Genomic DNA, 26,064 nt, shown 5'->3' on the forward strand with positions numbered 1-26,064 from the left:
AAGAGGGCATATTTACGAGATCACTTAGATTTTCTGCTTGAAAAAGCTTAAGACAGATTCTGTATCTTTGAATTGACAATATGTGACCCTGAATTGTGTAACCAACTTTATCATGAGATGTTCAAAATGTATTGGTTCAAAAGGATTGTTTTCCTGTCTTTTCATCTCCTATATCAAATTTATGAATATGTATAAAAGAATTTGGTTGCCATCTTGATCAATCTTTCCTCCTGTGGGAACAGAAGCCAACTGAGCTCCTTTCATCACTTTCATGGGGTGTATCACATGGGGGAGCAACAGATTTAATGATAATGTTTCCTCACAACAGGTAGTGTTTCATAATAAATGAATAAAGTTGGATGACGTTATAATATGGTAGTAATTTAAATGTTAACTAAAACTTATACTGCGTGTCTTTTGTAATAAGTTTTCACTAACTTTATTGTTGGTGTTTTGACTACTCCATTTCTCCCTTCTGCCCTTTGGAAGTAATAAAACCTTGCATATTAGTGCAAATTTATCCCGCCTGGAGCTTTTTACTAAATACAGAATGTGGTATCAAAGAAAGACTTAAATTTATATAATGAAAACTATGCCTCGAATAATCATTGAAAAGTGCTACATATGCAGTTAATTACTTTGAATGTAGTCACTGTTTCATTGGTGAACCCAGGAACCATTTTGTTTAATAATGTCTTAGTTATTAAACAGGTAGTGCCTCGTGAATACTAAATTAAAATGAAACGATCTCAAGCTGTTACAAAATGTACTTAATTAAAACCTATACCCTTAGCAGTTGTTCAGATGAAAGTCAATATCTTGAAACTTTTTTCCACTTTCCTGGATTTGAAATTGGTCACTGTGGTATATTTATGTAAATTATAAATAGGTTGCTGACTGTTGCCCATAAATGTCATTCTTCTGACCATGTATTCTGATCATTGAACTTTAATGTGAGTAAAATATTTTCACCTGAAGGACATTGACTTGTGCACCTGTTCTTTTCAAACTTTCCATCAGCTTCTTTGCCATAATCTGGAATTCCATATCTTTATACCTTTCCTAACCAAAATTCAACCAATTCTTTATGCAAGGCTGCCTCTGATCAATCATTGCTTTAAAAAGAATGGCATCTAAACTCCTTACTTTCTGTGGGCTTCTTCAACATTAGCAGAGTCTTTGAATCCTGTGCTTGACAGAAAAATTATATTGGATTGAAATTCTTCACATTGAGAAAATTTTAAGGCATTTATCCTTTTGTTTCTCTTCTGCATTCTTCCAAAAAGTGAAGTTATTTAGCCAACCTTGCTTCATAACTCAGCTCTCTAAATTCAGAAATTATTATTAATATCTTATTCTTACTCTATGGTTTTGGACTATGCCTTTCTTGTAATTTGGACGCATCCTGATCTACTGAAACAAAAGTGGATTTTCAAATACTCAGCCAGATCAGCCACTTGAAGAGAGAAGCCGAATTAATGTTTCAGGTTAATGATCTTTCACCAGAGTACTCCAAGTCATCTCAGCAGGGTCAGATATTATTTTGACATATTTCCTTTCAATTGTGCTTCATCGTTAGTTCTACATCCTAACATTATATTTATTTATTTAATCACCTGTGAATACTGAATCAGTGGTGTTAATGACCAGTCTAGTAACCTACACAGATCTCTTTCCTTTTCTGTTGGTCTCATACCTGCTGTCATTTTAGTCTGTTATGCAGCACTATATCAGATATCTTTTGAAAGTCAATGGTGTGCCTTATCAATGCTCTGTCACATTGTAAAAATACTGCAGCAAATTAGCTATACAGCTGGTTCTGCTGTAATGCAGTAGTTCCATTCTCTTGCAAAGAGAATCTAAGAAAATCGTGTAATAGCAGCATTTAAACTAATGGAACCAGAATCACGTTATAACTAGTACATGCTTTAAAGGTTCGCGATTTAGAAACAATCTCCCCAATTTGTGAATCACGTTGCAGCAAATTTGCGTTAACAAAATGCGTGTTATAGCAGAATGACATATACTTGATTTGCCTTTAACTATTCCATGCTGGTTTTCCTTAATTAACCTGTGTTTGTCAAATTGACAATTAATTCTGTCCTGTATTGTCATTTCTAAAAGCCTTTTTTATCACTGAGATTAAACTAACTGATTTGTAATTGCTGGGAGTGAACACAAATCAGCTGCAATCTTTCAGGATACTGAAATTGGAGAGTTCATATTTTTTTCAGATGTGTCTCCCCTGTATCTTTCGTGACAGTGAGGTGTCATCTTAACATTATGATGATTTATTTGATCCACGTCATTTATAAAAACAAATTGTTCATTTTTTTTCCCTAAAGCTCTAACGAAAAGGGGAAAAGGAAGAGAAGGAGTCGTAGTCGCAGCAGAGACAGAGACAGAGACCGAGACCGAGACCGGGACCGGAAACGACATCGCAGGTCAAGGTCCAGATCGCACTCCAGAGATCGAAACAAAAGTAAATCCAGCAGACGATCCAGAAGCAGGAGCCTTAGCCCTAACAGGGACCACAAGGATCGAGTCAGAGCAAATGAGAAGAACTGTGAGAAGAGAAAAGATAGACACGTAGACAGGCCTCCACCAGAAGAACCATCTGTGGGCGAGATCTATAATGGCAAGGTCACCAGTATTATGCAGTTTGGATGCTTTGTACAGCTGGAAGGTTTAAGGTACAGTAAAGCACAAAGAAAAAAACTGCACAATGTAGGAAATAATGGGGCAATCTGAATAAATCCACAGGTTCAGAAATGCATTAATGAATAAACTTCAAAAAATAGCATTGTGTTATTAAGCCAGTTCTCAGACTTGCTTTTCTCATTGCCTGCATTTGAGCAAATTTTCCAAATCCTAAGTGCTTTAGTTCCAAGTTTTTTGTACCTAACTTGTACAAGTCACTTGGTATCTGGTGGCATGATTTTCCTACCTCATGTAATGTACAATTGATATATCAAATATTCTGCTGGAGCTTTGGAGATATTGGCTGTGCTGAATAAATTAAAAGCTTAATTTTGCATTTCAAAATCAAGATGCCCCTATCTGAAAGTCCACTTAGGTCATAAATAATTTTTTTTTAATAAGTGCAAAAACAGTTCAGGTTAAATGGGTGAAGGTAAAGAATTAGGGATGGTGAAGATCTGCAACAAAAGGCTGGAGAAACTCAGCAGGTCTGGCAGCATCTGTGAAGAGAGAAATCATGTTAGTACTTGTGACTAATATAATTTCTTCTAAAGAGTGTAAGAGAAACATTGCACTTGAAACGTTAACTCTGTTTCTGTCTCCACAGAGCCTGCCAAACCTGCTGGGTTTTGCAAGCACTTTCAGTTGGGATTACGTAGATATGATAGAAAATTAATAAGATCATAGAAATAGTCTCTGTAAAGTCAACTTTGTTTCAGAAGTGTTTGATTACTCCAGTTCTAAATCAGCATGGTTTTAGAATGGATGTCATTACCTTGTGACTGGGCAATTTGCTTAGACGTTTGAGTGATGACAATATTTTAGTCATAGTTTGGGGGAGTGGTCTGCAGTAGACACTTGCCACAGGAAGCCAGAGGTACAGCCCAGATTTGTGAAAGTGCTGTACATCTTCCTTGTCCTTTATTAAAACAGAGATTGTAATCATTCCCAGGGAATGGTGTCTTGAAACTAGATTTTAGAATTTTACAGAATCTTTCAATAGAGCTGACATATATATAGTCTCTAAATATGAGTTAAGTCTTATGTAAATATTTAACTGCAAAGCAAAAACCTACTTATTGATTTTTTTATCTCTGTTGTGTTTTTCTTGGATGTTTCAGATATCAACCATTTCCCAGGTGTGTCTCCGAAATCGTTTAAACGTAACTGACTTAAAAAAGATTTAACATAGATTTTCCATTTCTATTTCAAAATGCTTCATTCATGCATAAATGGAATTGTGTGTGTGTATGTTTTCACAGTCCATTTACCAATGCTTTTTCTTTTCATGCCTCTCTTTTACAGAAAACGATGGGAGGGTTTGGTACACATCTCTGAGCTCAGGCGAGAGGGACGTGTAGCCAATGTTGCTGATGTTGTTAGCAAAGGTCAAAGAGTTAAGATCAAGGTGCTATCATTTACTGGATCCAAAACGAGCTTGAGCATGAAGGTATTATACATAGTGTGAACTTGTATTTAATTTTGGATTGCAGTTGATACTGGAATGAGCAAGTTTTCGTATGATTTGATTTGATTTATTATTGTCGCATGTACTGAGATACAGTGAAAAGTATTGTTTTGCGTGCTAACCAGACAAATCGTACCTTGCATAAGTACATCAGGGTAATAGAACAGAATGCAGAATATACTGTTACGGTTACAGAGAAGGTGCAGAGAAAGATCAATTCTAATACAAGGTCTTTTCAAAAATCTGATAACTGCAGGGAAGAAGATGTTCTTTAAATCCGTTAGTATGTGTTTTCTTTTGTATCTTTTGCCCGTTGGGAGGGGCCTTTGATTATGGTGGCTGCTTTTCTGAGGCATCGGGAAGTGTACGCAGTCAACAGAAGGAAGGCTGGTTTTCGTGATAGACTGAGCAATGTTCACAACTCTTTATAATTTTATTTGGTCTTGGGCAGAGCAGTTGCCATACCAAGCTGTGATGCATCCAGGTAAGATGCTTTCTATGGTGCATCTATAGAAATTGATAAGAGTCATTGTGGATGAGCTGAATTACCAGTTGAAGAGGGGGAGGAAGAGTCCTGGGTCTTAGAGTTTGGAGATGAGTTTGATTAGAATTATGATGTTGAAGATGGAATAAAAGTCAATAAGTAGCAGTCTAACATAGGTGTCCTTGTTATTCAGATGTTCCAGAGATGAGTGTAGGGCCAGAGAAATGGCATTTGCATTGGAAATATTGTGACAGTAGGCAAGTTGTAGTGCATCAAAGCAAACTGGGAGGCTGGAATTGAATTTATTGTCACGTGTACCGAGGCACAGTGAAAAGCTTTGTCTTGCAAGCGATACAGGCAGATCACAGAGTTAAGCAGCATAGATAGTAAATAATAGGTAAACAGTGGCGAAAACAAAAGCACAGTTACAGACAAATGTTAAGAGTTTGTATTCAGTATTCTAACAACAGTAGGGTAGAAACCATTGTGAAACCGGCTGGTGCATGTGTTCAGGCTTCTGTCCCTTCTCCCCGATGGTAGTGGTTGTAGAAAAATATTGCCAGGGTGGGATGGATCTTAAGGAAAGGCTGCCAGCATTCTTAGACAGTGGGCCTGGTAGATGGATTCTATAGATGGGAGGTTAGCCTTTGTGATTGTCCGGGCCGAGTTCACCACTCTCTGTAACTGTCTCCGATTTGAATGGTAAATTGCCATACGAGGTATTGATACATATAGACAGAGTGCTCTCGATGGTGCACCTATAAAAATTGGCAAGGGTACTCACCGTCATGCCAAATTTCCTCAGCTGCCTGAGGAAGAAGAGACGTCGTTGGACCTTTGTAACCAGTGTGTCCACATGACGAGTCCAAGAAAGCTTGTTGTGGATGACCACTCCCAGGAGCTTGACATTCTCCACTCGTTCCACCTCTGCTGTTAATGTGTAGGGGGGCATGAGGAACATCGCGCTGAAAGTCAATAATGGGTTCCTTGGTTTTGCTGGCATTGAGAGCTAGGTTGTTCTCAGTGCACTATTTTTCTAGGTCTTCCACCTCCCATCTGTGATCTGTTTCGTCGCCATCGGAGATTTGACTGACTATGGTGGTATCATCAGTGAACTTGTAAATGGCATTAGTCTGTTATTTGGTGATGCAGTCATGGGTGTAGACTGAGTACAGTAGAGGGCTGAGTATGCATCCCTCGGGGGCTCCAGTATTTAGTGTTAGTGAGGATGAAATATTGTCCCCAGTCTTCACTGATTGTGGCCCGTGGGTCAGGAAACTGACGATCCAGTTGCAGAGAGTGGGGCTTCATCCGCGATCACTAAGTTTAGTAATCAGTCTTGAGGGGATAATAGTGTTGAAGACTAAACTGTAGTCAATGAGTAGGATTCTAATGTAGGTGTTCTTGGTGTCAAGATATTCTAGGGAAGAGTGAAGGGTAAGTGACATAGCATCTGACGTGGATCTATTGGTCCGATAGGCAAATTGGAGTAGGTCAAGAGTAGTGGGGACGCTGGAGTTGATTAATGCCATGACCAGCCTTTCAAAGCACTTCGTGACCACCGAAGTTAGTGCTACTGGGTGGTAGTCATTGAGACATGATGCATGATCCTTCTTAGGCACAGGGATGATGTTAGCCCTCTTGAAACAGGCAGGGACAGTGGCCTTGCTGCACGAAGAAGTTGAAGATATTCAGGAAGACCTCTGCCAGTTGATCTGCACGTGCTCTGAGTGCACGACCTGGTATTCTGTCTGGTCCCATTGCTTTCCTTGTATTCACACAAATTAAAACTGATCTGACCTCTGATGCAGTGACTGTTGGGATAGGTCTGTCAGGACTTAGAACATAGAACATAGAACATAGAAGAATACAGCGCAGTACAGGCCCTTGGGCCCTCGATGTTGCGCCGATCCAAGCCCACCTAAACTACACTAACCCACTATCCTCCATATACCTATCCAATGCCCTCTTAAATGCCCATAAAGAGGGAGAGTCCACCACTGTTACTGGCAGGGCATTCCATGAACTAACGACTCGCTGAGTGAAGAACCTACCCCTAACATCAGTCCTATATCTACCCCCCCTTAATTTAAAGCTATGCCCCCTTGTAATACCCGACTCAATACGCGGGAAAAGGTTCATACTGTCGACCCTATCTAACCCCCTTGTCGGAAAAGGTGTTACCTCTCCGCCGAAAGTCTGCTCAAGATGAGCATAGAAGACGCTGAGACGATCAGGGAAGGATAAGTAATCGTCTACTATCTTGCACTGTCTCTGTTTAGAACCTGTGGTGTCATTCAGTCCTTGCCATAGTCGCCGGTTGTCTGTCTGGGTCTCTAGTTTGGATCGGTACTGGTCCTTGGCTGTCTTAATGGTCTGCGAAGGTCATACTTGTTGTGTGTTGTTACAAATTTATCAAGGTTCTTCATTTTGAAGGATGTCAGAGTCACTGGACATAGTCATTAAGGCACATTGCCTGATTTTTCTTTGGCACCTGGATGATAGTGGTAATCTTGAAACAAGTGGGAACCTCACATGAGGCTAGGTCGGACAGCCTTGACTTGATTCAGCTGGAGCTTAAGAGTGAGGGTGACTTGATTAAAGTGTGTAAGATCCTGACTAGTCTTGACAAGGTGGATGTAGAAAGGATGTTTAGTCTTCTGGGTAAGTCCAGAACTAGAGGGCAATGATTTAAAAATAGGGGTCACCCTTTCAAGACCAAGATTTTTTTTTCCCTGAGGGTTTTGTGACATTGGAACTCTGTTCCTTAAAACACAGTGGAGGCAGTGTCATTTTTCAGCTAGCCTAGGTAGATATCTGTTAGATGGGGATCAAAAGTTATGGGGTAGATGGGAATGTGGCTCCTTGTGCTCCTGGTTTGCATATTCCTATGCAGTTGTTAAAAGTGAAATTTAAACCTTGTGATCCAAATTGGGTAAATGTCTCAGACTGAAAGATGTAGTAAAGCTTTGTGTTCTAAGCGTGGAGTCAGTTACCGTGTGGTAAGCTCTGAATTAAAATGGTCCTCCTCTGATTCTTTCTCATTAGGATGTAGATCAAGACACTGGAGAGGATCTAAACCCAAACCGGCGCCGCAATGTTGGTGGGGAAACTAACGAGGAAACTACCATGAGGAATCCTGATAGACCAAGTAATCTGTCACTGGTGAACACCCCTGAGATTGAAGATGATGTGCTTGAACGCAAACGTCTCACAAAAATCTCTGATCCTGAGAAGTGGGAGATCAAACAGGTGCGGGGGCAGTTTATACAGAATAACAGATCAAAGTATAAACTGAAAATGTAGCACAGCACAAAACATGTCAGTTGCTGTTCCAGATTGAACTGTTTCAGAAGCGTTGTTCTGTCCTATCGCTGCTTGGTTGCTGACTGATTTGTATATTTTGTTTGTCTCCCATATCTCCAATGTTCTTTATTCTGTCTCTCAACTGTCAGTGTTAAGCATAATGTGAGCTGAAGATTTATTAATATAATTTTCCAAACCTAATACTTGGATGGTATTTCAAAGATTATGTTATAGTAACAAAAGTGAAATTCCTGTAGTAGTGATTTCTTTCTGCCACTAGGTGGCACTGATTCATTGCATGCATTAGGATTAATTAGTTGGTTATATTTAAGAACATTTAAAAAGAAATCAGAATTACCTGTTTTATGTATGTATGATTAAAATTTCAGATGATTGCAGCAAATGTTATCTCAAAAGAGGAGTATCCTGACTTTGATGAAGAAACAGGCATCCTTCCGAAAGTTGATGATGAAGAAGGTATGGCCCATCTCTTGCCTTTTGTGTTTATAATAACACCTTTCATGAAAAAAAAATGCTGACATCTAAATCACGTTTGTGTATTTGCTTACTTTGTGCTAACGTATATACCGTTTCTCCACTGGTGGCTGCCTGACCTACTGTGCTTTTCCAGCACCACACTCTAGGCTGTATCTAAGGCTGCCAGCCCCTAAGCTCTGGAATTCTTGGCTGATCCTTTCTTTCTCTTTATCTCTCTTCTATAAAATGTTTCAAATAAACCTATTCCTATATTCAACCTGTCTGATATCTCCTGATGCTCCGTGTCAGATTTTGTTTGATAATTTTTCTGTGAATAGTCTTGGGATGTTTTAGCATCTTCAAGATAAATATCTGTTGCTTATGATAATTTTTCGTTAGTGTGAAAACTGCCATAAATGTTTTTTTGCTTTACTTTAAGTTCTTTGGAGAAAAAAATCATTTTTAAGTTGTTCAATGGTACTGTACACTTCAATATGCTTAAAGCTGTCTGTATTACATTAAAATATGCCAAAACAGATCCATTTGACTCATATAGAATAGTTTGTTGGGTTGTCATACGTCTCCATTGTACTGTGTAAAAGTAGATGATGAAACATATGAAAGGAGAAAGTGATTTACATGCTTGATTCCAATGTCAGTAAGATGTTACATTGACTTTGTAGGAAAAAAGCTGTGGTTTTTTACTGTTTCATATATAAGTAGTTCTTACATAAGACCAACTCAGTCCCATGCTCCGGTCTTTTCACCATAGCTCGCATTTGTTTTCCTCTTCAGAAACTTACCAATTCCACTTTGAAAGCTGCAAATGAACCATCTTCTCTATCTGTGCTATCCAGAGACTAAGCACTTGTTGAATTAGAAAAAAACTTCTGGCTTTTTTATATGTTGCACTATTGTGGATTGTTTCAGGACAGAGAATATAAAAAGTTTAGCAGTAAAAAATCAAATGTGGAAAATTTGGTAATATTTTACATAGATTTATATTGATTGATTTTGTCAACTATTCTGCAGATGAAGACCTTGAAATTGAGCTAGTGGAAGAAGAGCCTCCGTTCCTCAGGGGACATACAAAGCAGAGCATGGACATGAGTCCTGTTAAAATAGTAAAGGTATGGGAAGCAGTTAATAAATCCAGAATGCCTGCTGCTTTGGCTTCTTTCTCTGCTGAATTTGTTAGTTATACTTTGTATTTGCATTCTACTTGAGGTGTGTTTGCTACTTTTAATGGGAATGTTAATTTACAAAATTAAAAATTAATCCACAGTTTATCTTCGTACATTACTCATTGTGATTATTTGCTAAAGGCAACATCTTGTTTGCTTGTCGTGAAATGTGTAATGGAACCTGAAAAATTGAGCTCCTTGGAATCTTGAAGACATGTGCATTATATCAAAACCTTGAGTATTGCTGAAAAAAAAGCATCTTGTCAAACTTTTCAGCTTGCATTCATTAATTTGCAAGAATACCCCCAAAAAATCCACATTTTAACTGCATGAAAGGAGGCTGCTGATTGGTTGGCAAATGGATCGTGATTGGTAGAAATGTAGCGATGGAGATTGCACCCGTTAATGCTGATTGACAGTTAACTGCCAATTTTAAAGTTAAAGCAAGAAAGCAATAGTTAAATGTTAAACCAGGTAGATTGACTTTGATTGGTCTACCAAATGATTATTTTATAACAAAATTTAGTGAGATGGTCAGAGAGTGAGACCATTGTTGCTTCCTGAAACACAGATGCTGGCTTAGCTATTGATCTAATTATAACCTTTTAAAAGATTTTAAAGGGGGTGCCATGGTGGCTCAGTGGTTAGCATTACTGCCTCACAGCACTAGGGACCTGGTTTCGACTCCAGCTTCTGCGTGGAGTTTGCACATTCTCCCAGTGTCTGTGTAGGTTTCCTCTGGGTGCTCCGGTTTCCTCCCATAGTCCAAAGATGTGCAGGTTCGGTGAATTGACCATGCTAAATTGTCCATAGTGTTCAGGGATGTGTCAGTTAGGTGCATTAGTCAGGGTAAATGTAGACTAATAGGGTAGGGGACATGTTCTGGGTGGGTTACTTTTCAGAGGGTCACTATGGACTTGTTGGGCCGAAGGGCCTGTTTCCACATTGTATGGATTCTACGATTCTATAAAAAAAGTTTTGATACCTAATTATTTGGTACTGTGCTTTCAAAACATTCTCTCAAACTTTTAGTATATTGGTTTATGCTTGATTTTAGAATCCTGATGGCTCACTATCCCAGGCTGCCATGATGCAAAGCGCTTTGGCTAAAGAAAGGCGGGAGATGAAGCAAGCACAGCGGGAGGCAGAAATGGACTCGATCCCGATGGGACTGAATAAACACTGGGTTGATCCACTACCTGATGGTATGTTAATGGCATAAAGTATTTTCTTTGTGCTGAGGATGGAAAAGGAAAGGTATTGATTATAAATAGTTTGTTTCTGCTGATTGTGTTTTTCAGCAACTGGTAATGTAATATTTTAATGCCTTTCTGATTTAAAGTTGATAATTATATGAATTATTAAAAGTATTTTTTTTCTTGCTTTCACTTTTTTTTTCTGTGAACGTCTTGCTTTTCAGTGCTTTTTCTGTTTTGGCAACCAGTCAACCTTAAACATGATCTGATGTGGCAGTGAGAGACACAGCAAAGCTCTAATGCTTGATCCTAATAATGTGTTTAAGATCTGATCATCCTTTGCCGTTACCTAAAAACCATGCTTATCACATCAGTGACTTTATTTTCAAATAAGGTGATCAGTTTTCTCTAACTAATGGCAGTTTTGTGCAGTGGCCCAAGTAGGACCAAGCTGTGCTATTTACACATTAGACCACTAAAGCCCTCAAACTGAGGTGAGTTCCAGCTCATTAGTCTGAATTCTGTTCTTTTATGTAAACAGAATTGTCACAATTATCTTTTATCTCCCCTCCCCCCAACTTCAAATCAAGTATTACCGAGAGTAATACATGTTCATGTTTATTGCATCAATTGCAGAAAGCACCAAAAAGATGCAGTCCAAAACCATGTGGCTTTCTTTTCTAGTTGATGGCCGACAGATTGCAGCAAACATGAGGGGAATAGGAATGATGCCCCAAGACATACCTGAATGGAAGAAGCATGCGTTTGGTGGAAACAAGGCATCTTATGGTCGTAAAACCCAAATGTCTATTCTTGAGCAGAGAGAGAGCCTGCCCATCTATAGACTTAAAGAGCAGCTGGTACAGGTATGAGAAATTGCATTAAATTAATACATCAATGTACTAACCTTTTTGATAGTCTGAAGATTTATTTTTCCATTTCATTACATTTTGTAACGTTTATAATTGATTACAGGCATTACCTAGAAAATTCTCAATGTAAGCCATTCCACAGCTGCTATAATAGCAGACTGTGATTATCATGTAATGTCATATCTCCTCTCTACCTTGCATCATGTTTAGCTTTGATTAACAGTGAGCAGTACTGTCTATTAAATCCATTAAAATATATATCACCTTTTGTTTAAAGGATAGTAATCTCTAGCAGAGTTGAAATGATATGACAGCTAGATATTGACAGTTGAAGGCGGAAATATCAGTATATTTGAGTTGGATCAATTTGATTTTGTCAATTTAGTCTATTTTAACAATTGCTCTGTCTGTGTTTTTCTCTTTCTATCTCACTCCTTGTTTTTGAAGTATTTAAATACAGTCTGGATGCAGTTGCTTGTTTGAGTGTACAGGCAACATCCTGTTGCTAATAATCTACGCATCCTGCTGTTTGGCAGAACTGTGAGTGTAAATATCATCTCCTGATCCTAGGGAGTGCTATGTGAATTATCTTGGTTATGAACTTGTAATTGGTATTATCTTGTTGCCTTATGTTAATTATAGAATCATACAGTACAGGAGAGGCCCTTCAACCCATTGAGTCTGCACTGACATAAAGCTACTTTAAATTATATCAGTACGTTGTAGGACCTGGCAGCCTAGAACATTGTATTCACTGTCTTGTAGCATTTGTGGAATATTGAGATCATGTAAATTATAATGATATAACTGATCAGATGAAAGTGACCTCAATAAGAGGGAAGACACTAGAATGAGCTTGTGAAGAAGGAGATCGTAGCCATTATATTTGATAGCTGTAATTGATAACTGACTATGCACAGATGAAAATTAATGAATTGAAGCATGATAATACATAAAGAGGGGCAAGCAGCCTCTGGTACATAGTATGTGTAGACACCCACAGTCTGCAAAAGTCTAGAGTGCTACTTCTGTCTATGTAACAGTATGGGCTTAAGGCACAGGATAAAGCAGCATTAATCTGATAGTGCTTTTTGATTTGAGCCACAGCAGATAATGTTACTAGGATAATGGCTTTTGACATATTTAGTACTTGATATTGAGAACAAGTTGGAAATGTGCAGTTTCGACGCTAGTTAATATTCCTTTGTTCAAATATGGCACAGAGTATTGGGGCTTTGATCAGAAAGTATCTTATGAGGATATGGATCAAATTTATTGTGGAACCTGACGTTTTCATTAAGAAACACCTGCAAAACTTCTGTTCTGAAAATGTTTCAGTTGTGAAGTAGAACTCCTGAACTATTCAAATTCTTAGTGTTTTATAAACTTAATATCTTGGAATCTAAGTTTAAAAGATCTTGATTTTCTTACTGTTGCCAAAAGGGAAACTCGATTTAAATATTTGAAAGAAAAGGGCATCACTTAGACTGTTGAGTCACTTTTATCTTGAGATGTTTTAAGAATACTTCTACATCAAGATGTATCAATCAGTTACATATTTAGTATGACTTGGAGGTAGAGGGTGGTGATGATTATACTAGTTTCTGATACGATTTTAAAACTATTGGATTAAGTTCTTATGATAAAAACAGAAAGCACTGAAAGTACTTAGCAGGTCAGACAGAAATAAACATAGTGAACATTTCAGGCCAATGACCTTTCATTGGAACTGCTTCAATCCTTGCAACAGATACCATAGACTATTAGTGCTGTAGATAGTAACTTTCTCTTTGAAGTCAGTATTCTCATTTTAAGCATTGTCTATTTCAGATGTACTTATTCAGTAGTAAACCGGGGTTATATACCAAATAAATTGCCTACGGGCGTATTACGCAACCCAACTTCTTGCAGTGTTCCACTTTTTTTTAAAGATTATATGTTTTGGCTCTACTGAATGATTTTCAAAAATGGTATCAAGTTGAACAAAAGCAGCAAGTTCCTTCCATTTTGAAAATCATTTTTCAGTAATGAAATGATTTCCTGTCTTTAGGCTGTCCATGACAACCAAGTCCTGATTGTCATTGGGGAAACTGGTTCTGGTAAAACTACACAAATCACCCAATACTTGGCTGAAGCGGGGTATACAACCCGGGGAAAAATTGGGTGCACGCAACCAAGACGTGTAGCTGCAATGTCAGTTGCTAAGAGAGTGTCAGAAGAGTATGGATGCTGTTTGGGTCAAGAGGTAAGCTAGAATACTGCCTACCCTATTGTAATTTTACATAGTAGAAATGTTTTGATGATTGACTCATTGCTCTCATCTTGATGCTGTTTCAACAATGAGTTGCTGAAAATGAATGTAATTTAGTGGTGAAATATCATTCATGTACATTCTTTTTGTGTTAATGCTAGTGTGCACATTTTTGAGCCATTTTAAAAGTTTTCACATAGTACTGTTCATGCTGACAGATTTATTTTGCAAGGTTAAGTAACAGCACTTAATTTATATTTAAGATCTGTATAACACTATTTATTCAAGACTTAACAGATTTTTCTCAAAACATTAATAATAACCAATGTGTCATAACTTTCCAGTTTTTCCCTTTTGGGGAATAATGAGGAAGTGTGGAAGGATTAGTAAACTGATTATCGACATGTTGAACTATTCCATTGATAGCTCCTCCATGGCCTCACTGAGCCACAAAACTTTATCTTACCTCTAGAAGCTATGTGCAGTCTATCCAATCATGGACTTTATTGCTTTTTTCTTGAATAAAATTCAAATTCACTTTTGAAATCTTCTCTCAATAACTGGAGTGTGCTCTGGAAAACCCAGCCCATGATACCCAAATAAATTGTCTTTTTTCTCAATAGCTGGTCTCTCTAGGTTTGAACTTGGGGATGGCCTGGAAATTGGGGATGTCTCAGTTCATTAGCATTGTTAAGTCATTGGATGATACACTATAAATTAGACTGTTTCAGTATCTATAGCTTAAGGTTTGTATAAATCCATGGGAATGTAATAAATACAACAGCCCCTGCTGGTCGATGATGTGCATAGCTCACAAAGACTAAACTATTAAAAACCTCTCCTATGATAACATCCCAGAGTAATTATTATGTCCAGTGCCAATAATTTACAGTACTTTGTAAAGTTATAGCAAAATGAGGAAGTTCAGTTGACAATACAATATTACCTATTGTCATACATTTTCCCAAATAGTTCGCCATCTTCCCAACACAAAGCAATTTATAAAATTGTGACATTGTTGAGTTTGCGAACAGTGTGCTGCATTAACTGCATAGGTCAAGTTGCTGAAAGATTTTTTCCTTACAACCATTTACAATCCAATCATTTACTGTTTTGTTCTTCAATTTGTGTGTTTAAGTGTGGTGTGTTTTATTAACTTTAAACTCTGTGAAAGGGCTAATGGTGATAGCAGCAGGTTGGACACTAGAATTGTCAAAGAGCCATCTTTTTCACTCTTTTCATTGCATTTTGTAGGTTGGTTACACCATTCGATTTGAGGATTGCACCAGTCCAGAGACTGTGATAAAGTATATGACTGATGGTATGTTGCTCAGAGAGTGCCTCATAGATCCTGACCTGTCTCCGTATGCAATCATCATGTTGGATGAGGCCCATGAGAGGACTATCCACACTGATGTTCTGTTTGGACTTCTGAAAAAGGTAAGCTCTGAATTTTTTTCTCTGTTGCAGTGACACTAAAATGTTGAACATGGCATATTTAAAAAAACTCAAATTGAACCGTCTGCATGTTGAATCTATTTGCCAGCATATGGTATTTTACTCTGAATACGGGATACGAAGGACGGTATTTAGAGTATGACATATAGAACAATAACAAGCAGAAGTGACTTATTAACTAATCTAATCAAGCGATTCAGATGACATTTTAAATTCTGAGAATGAAGTTTGATTTTATGATCCTCCTCCCAGCCTTGATTAGATTTCAGCTTTGAATTCAGTCACTTGTCTATTTCTAGTGTAGAAGGATTTAATAGCTCAGCATATTCTCAATCCATCTTTGTCTTACTAAAAAATACACATTGGGTCAATTACATGTATTGTAAAAATAAATGTTTTGATGTTTTTTCATCGTTAGCAGAGTTGGCTCCTGTACCTGTATAATGTAATAAATTGTGCTGTCTGTTAAATATATTTATTTAGTTTGTGTCATGTAGAAAGATTTTCACCATCATAACTCCATTCTGCTTACTTTTTTCTTTATAGACTGTTAAAAAACGTCCTGATATGAAATTAATTGTAACATCAGCCACACTGGATGCAGTTAAATTCTCTCAGTATTTTTATGAGGCACCTATCTTCACGATTCCTGGCCGAACATACCCAGTGGAAGTGCTTTATACGAAAGAACCTGAAACTGACTATCTGGATGCTAGTTTAATTACAGTGATGCAGATTCATTTAACAGAACCGCCAGGTATTTCTCATTGCAGTACTCAAATGACTGACTTATCATACTTTAGACTTCTCATTCCCATAAGAGAATTTTATTTCTTCTACAATAAGTGTTTCCGATCTGCCTTGTCATTAGTCTTCCGGTACTTTGAATAAAGGCTTCATGGTGCAAATACCTTGATTAAATTTACTTATTTGTAATCTCAAGGACAAAACTACTTGATATTTGCTCAGATTTAATGGTAAAATTAACAATGATGATATCAGGCACTCAGTTTTTATATAGAGCAGTTTAGACAGCAACTCACAGCAACGTCTGCAATAAAGCAGAGAAATCAGGAATTTGCTGTCTGAGTTGCTCTTCTGGTACAAAAATGTCGCTGTGCCAGTATCTCACTGGGAGATGCGCCATTCAGAAACATAGAAGGGTAGGATATTGGTTTACTTGATGTATAAGTACTTATGAAGCACTCCAGACAAATGTAGGACTTCTTTTCAAGCATTAGAGAATTATTAACAGTGTGACTAGTCTTGATTATTATTTCCAAACAATATTCCCAACACTGAAAGTAATTTTTACATGTGTGAAATTTTGATTCCTCCCTTTTAATGTCTCACTTCTTTATATTTTTAATATTGGAACTTAATTCTTTTATCCTGTGGTTTGTAAACCATTTTTTTCTTCCAAGATTTAGACTTTCAGCACCTATAAAAATTTCAATGCGGTTTTAAAACTTAGATTTCTTTTTGATTTTAGGTGACATTCTGGTTTTCCTAACTGGTCAGGAAGAAATCGATACTGCGTGTGAGATTCTGTACGAACGAATGAAATCCATGGGCCCAGATGTGCCAGAATTGATTATTCTGCCTGTGTATTCTGCTTTGCCAAGTGAGATGCAAACCAGAATTTTTGATCCAGCCCCTCCTGGTAGCAGAAAGGTAAAACTGCAGGCTCACTACTTTACTGACAGGAAATCTTGTTTGATTTAATGTCTTTTGGTAGCATTACAAATCTATTTTAAACTAGAACTAAAACAAAGTGATCTGAATTTGTGGTGGTTCCTTCAGTAAAAATGTGCTAATTCATTGGCCACTATCTTGTTTTTAACACTTTGCATTCTCCTGTAAAGAAATCTTGTCTATGTGGAACCTCAGTAGGTCTCTTGCTTCAGTAGGTTTCTTGCTTGATATAACTAGTATTGATTACTCTTTTTTAAAAAAAATCCCTTCCTAAATTTATTGACAGCTGTATTTAAACAGACTACTGAGTATTTTTAATAATATAAGGCTCATGTAGCTATTTGTCAATAGAGTTCCTTTGATATTTATTAATGTATTTAAGATTGAGTATATAGTAAGCAGGGGTTACAATTTCACAGGTATTAATTGCCCTTCGTTATTTTGTTCAAAGGATCTGAGACTAGGAGGGTGTGGTGAGCTGTGGGTTGGATGGGGATTGAAATTCCCTTGCACTTGGAATTATGTTATGATATCTTGTACACTCACTGAGAAATTAGAACCTTGGTTTACCATTTCATTTGTAAAATAATATCTTGAGTGCCGAACTATTTATGTCCTCCCAGTGTTCTCGTCAAAGTTTATCTCTCAAGCAGCACAACGTAAACAGAATATTTGATCGATCACCACTTTGTCGGGCATAAAATGACTGCCACAACTGCTTAAATTATTATATGGAGGAGCCGGTGTTGGACTGAGGTGCACAAAGTTAAAAATCACACAACACCAGGTTATAGTCCCTTCATCAGGAGCAGCACTCTAAAAGCTTGTACTTCCAATTAACCTTTTGGGGTATAACCTGGTGTTGTATGATTTTTAACTTTGCTTATATTAAAGCAGTGACATTAAGCATTTGAACTACTCTAAGGATAGCAAGAGAAATACAAATTAAAGTTTTTCTAAGTCATCGCTTTATTTACTGACTTCCTAACAAGCATACCATTGTTGGTAAACGAGTACAGTACTGACCGTAACTTGTTACTGCATAAATTACAAAATAACTGAAAGCAATGCATCATAGGATTAAAAAGTGTTTGTGGAAAGGTTTGTTAGAACTATCACCGCATGGGAGATAAGTAAAAGCAAGCAATATCTCCAGTAAGGGTTGGGGAATAGAAAGGAGTGTAAATCAGAGTTCCTAACCACTAACCAGTAACTTTGACAAGAAATTTCAGCATGTGGGTATTTTTGGACATACAAGGTCAGGTACTGCCTGCATGAGGGAACTAAGGATGTTCTGCACTATTGAAGTGTCAGCTTTGATAGGTGTTCAAGTCTCAGTTGTGGTGCTGGGATCCACAGCCTTCTGAGACAAGCGTGTTACCACTGGGCTGAGGTTGTCTTCTGCATCATTTATCCTCTCTTTCCTCACTCCCACTACCCAATAGAGTTTTCTCTAATTATTAATGTATTGATTTGTTAGTTTTGTTTAACCAAAAGCAAGCAAATATCTTTCCATTATGTCTGTTGTTTGAATGAGTCTAAACAGTGAGCATTGACAGACTAGATCCTTGCAGCCAGATCTTTCACGATCATCAGATTTTCCAGTAGTGGGTGAATAGTAATCAGACCAATTCCAGCTATTTCTATTTTTTTCACGTCCAATCCACGCATTCCTCCTATCATCATTTCAGATGACTAAAGCTAACTCTGCACGTATGAAATGGGTTTTCCTGGCCTACATTATTCAGGAGTGCAATTACTCAGCGAACGTTTATTCAAATTGCTATCAAGCAGAATTACTAGAACTTTGGTCCATTTATTCATCTCAAGACTTGGTCTCTGTCACATGCTACTTGCTGGGGCACCTTTTTACCCCATCCCTTTACTCCACTATATGTGCCTGATATTGTCTACAACTGCTATTCCCTTAATTCCCTCCTCCTTACCACTTCCCTTTCTGCTTTCACAATTTTTCTTAAAATCCTCTTGTCAATAATACCATCAACAGCCACTACCCCAGCTCCATCTCTGGCTAATTCTCCTCTGCTACCTACTCAGTGTCTGCGTAGTTTACCTTTTGAGCGTGCAGTGCTGTGAGAGGCTTTCCTGCCATTTAGGAGCCTTCAAGAAATAGTGACAATAGGGGATTACAATGGGACAAAAAGTAGATTATTGTGTGGCTCTATCTATCTGGCTTTTTAAATGCATTTGTTCAAATTTTAAAAAATTTTTCTAACCAGCCAATGTATAGATATTATTATGCATGTATGGAACAGCTGGGACTTGATTGGGACTGAGGCAGACCCCTCAGTCTAGGGATAGGGACACTACCATTGAGCCATAAGACTGCCCTAATGCATTCATTCAATGTGCTTGACTAAACTTTTTTCAACTGTAACTTTTTTTAAAATGTGTAGGTTGTAATTGCTACCAATATTGCTGAAACATCACTGACTATTGATGGCATCTACTATGTTGTGGATCCTGGGTTTGTTAAGCAGAAAGTCTATAATTCAAAGACGGGTATTGACCAGCTCGTGGTGACTCCAATTTCACAGGTAATTTTTAAAATGTTTCAAGGATATAGATAGAGTACCTCAAATCTGGCTGTCCAAAAACTGGATGCTTTTTGCATCAGTTTTGAGTACAATTTTAAACATACAATTCACCCGAATAATTTGGCTCGACCCTGCATTTTCACAGAATGGCTTCAGACTAGTTACTGGCCTTTGCGGCTTTGTGCGATGCTCTGTCCTCTGTGCCAGGTGTGCTTGAACTGAATGAACCAAAGATATCCAAAATCTAACACGATGTCCATCCAAAGGACTCTGAATTTGAGGTACTGTGCATGTAATTTATTGTATTCTATAAACAGAACCAGTATCATGCATTGGATTAGCTGGCATAGATTAGATGTCATTTAGCCCTCTCCATGGACTCTCCCACGAGGAGGTTGAACAGTTCATCCACTACACTAACACCTTCCACCCCGACCTCAAATTCACCTGGACAGTCTCGGACTCCTCCCTCCCCTTCCTAGACCTTTCTGTTTCTATCTCAGGCGACCGAATCAACACGGACATCTACTACAAACCAACCGACTCCCACAGCTACCTGGAATACACCTCCTCCCATCCTGCCCCCTGTAAAAACGCCATCCCATTCTCCCAATTCCTTCGTCTCCGCCGCATCTGCTCCCAGGAGGACCAGTTCAAAATACGTACAACACAGATGGCCTCCTTCTTCAAGGACCGCAATTTCCCCCCCGACGTGGTCGACGGTGCCCTCCACCGCATCTCCTCCACTTCCCGCTCCTCCGCCCTTGAGCCCCGCCCCTCCAACCGCCACCAGGACAGAACCCCACTGGTCCTCACCTACCACCCCACCAATCTCCATGTACAGCGCATCATCCGCCGTCACTTCCGCCACCTCCAAACAGACCCCAGCACCAAGGATATATTTCCCTCCCCTCCCCTATCAGCTTTCCGTAGAGACCACTCCCTCCGCGACTCCCTTGTCAGATCCACACCCCCCACCGACCCAATCTCCACTCCCGGCACCTTCCCTTGCAACCGCAGGAGGTGCAACACTTGCGCCCACACCTCCCCCCTCACTTCTCTCCAAGGCCCCAAAGGAAACTTCCATATCCGCCACAGATTCACCTGCACCTCCACCCACATCATCTTCTGCATCCGCTGCAGCCGGTGTGGCCTCCTCTATATTGGGGAGACAGGCCGCCTACTTGCGGAGCGATTCAGAGAGCACCTCTGGGCCACCCGGACGAACCAACCCAACCACCCTGTAGCACAGCATTTCAACTCCCCCTCCCACTCCACCGAGGATATGCAGGTCATTGGACTCATCCACCGCCAAACCACAACAACGCGACGGTCGGAGGAGGAGCGTCTTATCTTCCGACTGGGAACCCTCCAACCACAGGGGATGAACTTGGACTTCACCAGTTTCTTCATCCCCACCTTGTCTCAGCCGAATCCCTCCAGCTCGGCACCGCCTTCCTGACCTGCAGTCTTCTTCTTGACCTCTCCGCCTCCATCCTACTCCGACCTATCACCCTCACCTTGACCTCTTTCCACCTATCACATTTCCAACGCCCCTCCTCCAAGTCCCTCCTCCCTACCTTTTATCTTCTCCTGCTGAACACTCTGCTCATTCCTGAAGAAGGGCCTGTGCCCGAAACGTCGAATCTCCTGTTCCCTGGATGCTGCCTGACCTGCTGTGCTGTTCCAGCAATAAAGTTTCAACTCTGCCATCTGTGTATTGTAACCCAGATTTAAAAAGCCAGTGTTTATTCCACCAGTCTTATAGCTTTTTTATCTTTTTCCCAGTCTGTTCCCTTTTGTCCTCTCCTGTTAGTGATTCTTTGCTGTGATGTATTCTTCTTATATCAGTCGCTGTTTGGAATAAATCCCAAATAACAATTATTCTGTGTGAACATTGATTGAAGTTGTTTGATCACAGGGATATTTTAATTGAACTCCATTCTATCCTTGCTACACTTCATCTGGCATCACCATGGGATCACATTAGTGGCATTCCAAATCCCAGTTGGATGCTTTCTTAAAAGATACCAGAGGGATGAACTTTAGGCTGAATAACTTTTTCTTTCCATTAAATGTTCTTTTACATTTTGCTTTGTTATTCATGTTTGCATCAATCATAAGGGGAGTCAGAAGCATAGAATCCCTACAGTGCAGATCCTCCGTAGAGATTGCCACCCAGATTCTCCATAACCTCACATTTACCATAAATAACCCACCTAGCCTGCCTATCCCTGGACACTACAGGGCAATTTACCATGGCCGACCCACCTAACCTGTACATCTTTGGACTGTGGGAGGAAACCGGAGCACCCAGCAGAAACCCAGGCAGACACGGGGGGAATGTGTAAACTCCACACACATGGTCACCAAAGACTGGAATGTAACCCAGAACCCTGGTACTGTGAGGCAGCAGTGCTAACCACTGTGCCATCATCCCACCCTCTCAATTTTGATTTTAATAATTAATGCTCAAAACTGATAATCGTTCATGACTTGGGAAGGGTAACGGGGAAAGGAGCAAAAATATCTTAAATTGTAATGCTTTCACCTAGTGCTAAGTATTGCCATCTTAATGTTTAATTTTAGATACTTCCTCTTTTAAAGTTTCAATTCTATCTTTTGCCCATAGGCTCAAGCTAAGCAGCGTGCTGGTCGTGCAGGAAGGACGGGACCTGGGAAATGTTATCGACTCTACACTGAACGTGCCTACAGGGACGAAATGTTGACCACAAATGTTCCTGAAATTCAAAGAACTAATCTTGCTAGTACAGTACTGTCACTCAAGGTAACTTAAATATTGATTGCAGTTACATCTTCACATTGTTAAATACTCTGAATGTAATGAGGTTCAAGTGTGGGGAGATGATACAAAATGGAAAGCTCAACTCCCTTAAAATAATGATTCCTGAGTGTTACAATTTAAAATCATAGAAGTGTATATCACAGCATTAGCCCTCCTTAACTGTGCTGGCTTTCTGCCGCAGTAATCCCACTAACATAGTCATAATCCCACAATCTTTTTTTTTGTTAGGAATACTTTTCCGCTTAAAGTAAAGATCTCTGTCCCAACTATTGTACCTGTAACCATTCTTACCAGGGTTTCATAACTCTGACTAAAATCTTGACAACCCTGCTCACTGACAACATTAAATTGACTACTCATTATTGCTGAGTCTTAACTCTTATTCCCAAAACGTTTTATAATTTTCAAAACCTCTACAAAGTGTCTTCACAGCTTTACCTACTCCAGTAAATGTTGTCTTAGTGTCCCAAATCTGCAGTTTCTCAGTCCTGATATCTCTGTGTCAGTATATTTCATGCCTTTTTGGTCATGATATTCTGAAAATGTCGCACTATGTTCTAACATTAGCATAACCATGTCCTTGCATAAATTGTGCTCTTTTATTTTATGCCACTGATTCTAAAATCCAAAATGCTGTTGGTTTCTTTTGTGGTTTTGGGCAGTTGTGACTTTAAAATATTCGTAATCAATAAAAATGATGTACAGTACTCCAGGGCAATGAAAATGACCAAAATGATCAGTTTAGTTTCACTTGTGCTTGAATTAAAAAAACACATATAAAACATAATCTCTGAGCGGGCACTGTCGCAAAGGTTATTGAATGCACCAGATAGCCACCTCTAAGACCAGTATATGTGCTGCTGTTATATGTTACTCCTCAGATTTGCTCATTTTACGCCTTTTGAAATTAACGATTTTGCTTAGCCGAATTTGAAGTGGGGTTTTTGAGTCATGCGTCATTTTAGAGTATTCTGTCAGGCAAAGGTTTCCCAAAAAGTGATTGAAACATCACTTCTGTAAAACCTTGTCTGGCCACACTGGCATTATTAATCTCTCTCTTCACTCAATATTGTCTTGTTGATTTGCCAAAAGCTAGGTGCTTCTGATATTTATCTATTCAAAATTGTAACACTTGCTAAATGAATGAAGTCCATTTAGCATTTAATCTTTGGGGTCTGAATGGTTAATTGCTGAATTCCAATTTACTATTAACTTGCTGTTTCCTTTTGTGTTGTTAGCCATCCTTTTGTGGCCATTTGAACAATTTGGTCATCTCTCCAAATTTCCACCCTAAAGCTCAGTTTGTGTGTCTTTCTTTGTTTCTCCTGTTCTGTAAAGTGCTTTTGGGTACTTCCTACATTTAAAGGAGTTGTCTGAATGCTGCTGTTGTTAGATAATTGATGTCCACTCTCAATATAGTTACAGCACAGGAGTGTTTATCATTCCAAGATTTTGTGGAGGAAAACTTTTCCCACAAAAGGTCTATGATGTCAAACATATACATGACAGATCTTGTAGATTTCTACATCAGATCTGGAGTTTTGTATGTTGAGAGCACAATTTAGGAATTTAGATGCAAGCATCTGCTTACCCTGCCTGATGTCCTATTCTGCATAGTGAACTGACCCAAACATTCTTGATTTTGTAGTGTCCACAACTGAATGCCAGGACTTTTCTTCCTGCATTCTCGGATCGTCTGAATTGTTTGCCAAATCATGGGATTATTTTATTATTATGGACAGAATGAAGATATAGCCCTCAGTCTACCTCTGCAGGAACCAAGATTGAACCCTGAGCCATTGGCATTAATCTGATTCTTGTACAAACCATCCAGCCAATTGATCTAACTGGCATCTGCATCAGGATTCTGAGTTTTAAAAATCTATCTTGTGATTTAATTTTTCTTTATGGAGTTAGTAGCATGTCACTTTGTAATGTACATACCACAGGTCAACAGTGGTACTGTAATATTGTGTGTGGTGGCATTCGTATTACTCTTTACAGTTCAGAAGCGAAGTGTGAAGGAGTCTGCTATTAGGACATGACATGACTAAAAGCAGGCATCATATTTTGGGTTATTTGCTTTAACAAACTGCAGACTAGCATTCAAAATGCATGTACTTTTTCTTTGTCTCAGGCTATGGGGATCAATGACCTGCTTTCATTTGATTTTATGGATGCTCCTCCTATGGAAACCCTAATCACAGCCATGGAACAGTTGTACACGCTGGGAGCATTAGATGATGAAGGTTTGCTGACGAGACTTGGGCGCAGGGTAAGACAAACCTCGCAGATCTTTGGTTCACTAAACACTAAAATAATGTTTCACCTTCAAGTTTGACAATGTGATTGCACATTTATAACTACTGATTTATTAAATGAGTCGGGAGTCAGGCAAGATTGTTTTACTTCATAGATTGGTTATTTTGTCATAGAAACTTTACCAATTTACCAGATTAAGTGAATATTAATAGCTGAAGTTTATTCACTTCAATATCAGTACTCTTAAGTACTAAGCAGGAAGTAAATGGAGTCAGCCTCTTCACTTCTCATTTAGGTCCATTTATTACTCTATGCATAGGTCAGTCATGCAGCTATTAACCTTGCCATACTTGCTGATGTCGTTGTGATCATAAAACTGTCTTCCATAGAACAGGATGAGATGTGTCTGCATAATTTTGCAATGGTCAAATTGGCTGGCTGGACAAGGTGATTAGGCTTATTAAATTTTCTGTTGATTTAAGTTTTTCTATTGATTTTATTTTGATTGATTGACAGAGCTGAGTTCTGAGCTCATCCTGATCGGATACTTAAGTCTTTCAGGAAAAGGATCTATAATCTGCTGTATTTTGTCTATAACTCACTTTGTCACACGGGGTCTGAAACCTAGTTTTGGTCCGATGGACATGGATATGTACTACATCAGTCATTGCTGAGCTTGATCCAGTCTACTCCTAACTCAAAGTTGCTCGATTTGAATTGTATGTTAAGTTAATTAAATTGGTACTGTGTAAAGAATGATAATTGAGTGCTTTTCTTAAACAAAAATAAGTGACTGGAGACTGTACTATATCCTGTCTATCTTTCACATTGGCAAGTGATGCTGGAATTTGAATTCTGATTCTCTGATATTAAACTGTTAAATTTTTACACATTTTTCTTAGATGGCAGAGTTTCCTCTGGAACCCATGCTCTGTAAAATGCTGATCATGTCTGTACATCTTGGATGCAGTGAAGAGATGTTAACAATTGTGTCCATGCTGTCTGTACAGAATGTTTTCTACCGACCAAAGGTGAGCACATTTAACTGGATTGATTATGGAAAGTGCTGAATTTATGACCTCCTGTGAATGACTAATGTGTCAATATTGTGAATGGATTTAGATCATGAACCTATTTCTATCAGTAACTTTTCTTTAAACTGTGTCATTTTCCAGTGGAAAAGTTTTAGAAATAAGTGACTTTATTGTAAGATACCTGGGTTTCTACAATGTGCTTGAGGAACCAAACATTCTTTTTTTTTTCAAAAATACAAGTCTTAAAGTAAATGGAAGAATTCTTGTTGATCCAGCAAAGCATGGACCTATACATTGAAAATGTGAAAGTTAA

At 38.7% G+C, this 26,064-nt stretch overlaps 1 protein-coding gene across 2 annotated transcripts in view; it reads left to right on the forward strand.

Moving 5' to 3' along the window:
- Positions 1-26,064, forward strand: part of dhx8 (DEAH (Asp-Glu-Ala-His) box polypeptide 8) — a 53,134-nt gene that overhangs the window by 10,712 nt on the left and 16,358 nt on the right. Inside the window, exons 6-21 of one of the 2 annotated variants that reach the window (XM_043675030.2) lie at positions 2,346-2,693; positions 3,822-3,839; positions 4,006-4,150; positions 7,701-7,904; positions 8,348-8,435; positions 9,468-9,565; positions 10,677-10,824; positions 11,500-11,681; positions 13,738-13,932; positions 15,193-15,378; positions 15,943-16,153; positions 16,889-17,070; positions 19,509-19,649; positions 22,282-22,437; positions 24,593-24,730; positions 25,620-25,748. In XM_043675030.2, the coding sequence (XP_043530965.2) occupies positions 2,346-2,693; positions 3,822-3,839; positions 4,006-4,150; positions 7,701-7,904; positions 8,348-8,435; positions 9,468-9,565; positions 10,677-10,824; positions 11,500-11,681; positions 13,738-13,932; positions 15,193-15,378; positions 15,943-16,153; positions 16,889-17,070; positions 19,509-19,649; positions 22,282-22,437; positions 24,593-24,730; positions 25,620-25,748 (2,569 nt within the window). The remainder of the gene's footprint in view (positions 1-2,345; positions 2,694-3,821; positions 3,840-4,005; positions 4,151-7,700; positions 7,905-8,347; positions 8,436-9,467; positions 9,566-10,676; positions 10,825-11,499; positions 11,682-13,737; positions 13,933-15,192; positions 15,379-15,942; positions 16,154-16,888; positions 17,071-19,508; positions 19,650-22,281; positions 22,438-24,592; positions 24,731-25,619; positions 25,749-26,064) is intronic. The other variant, XM_043675031.2, reaches the window with a different exon arrangement.

Source organism: Chiloscyllium plagiosum, unplaced genomic scaffold (assembly GCF_037043375.1).
Source record: "Chiloscyllium plagiosum isolate Xiang-an unplaced genomic scaffold, Cpla_swu_hap1 HiC_scaffold_32, whole genome shotgun sequence".
In the NCBI taxonomy this organism is placed as follows: domain Eukaryota; kingdom Metazoa; phylum Chordata; class Chondrichthyes; order Orectolobiformes; family Hemiscylliidae; genus Chiloscyllium; species Chiloscyllium plagiosum.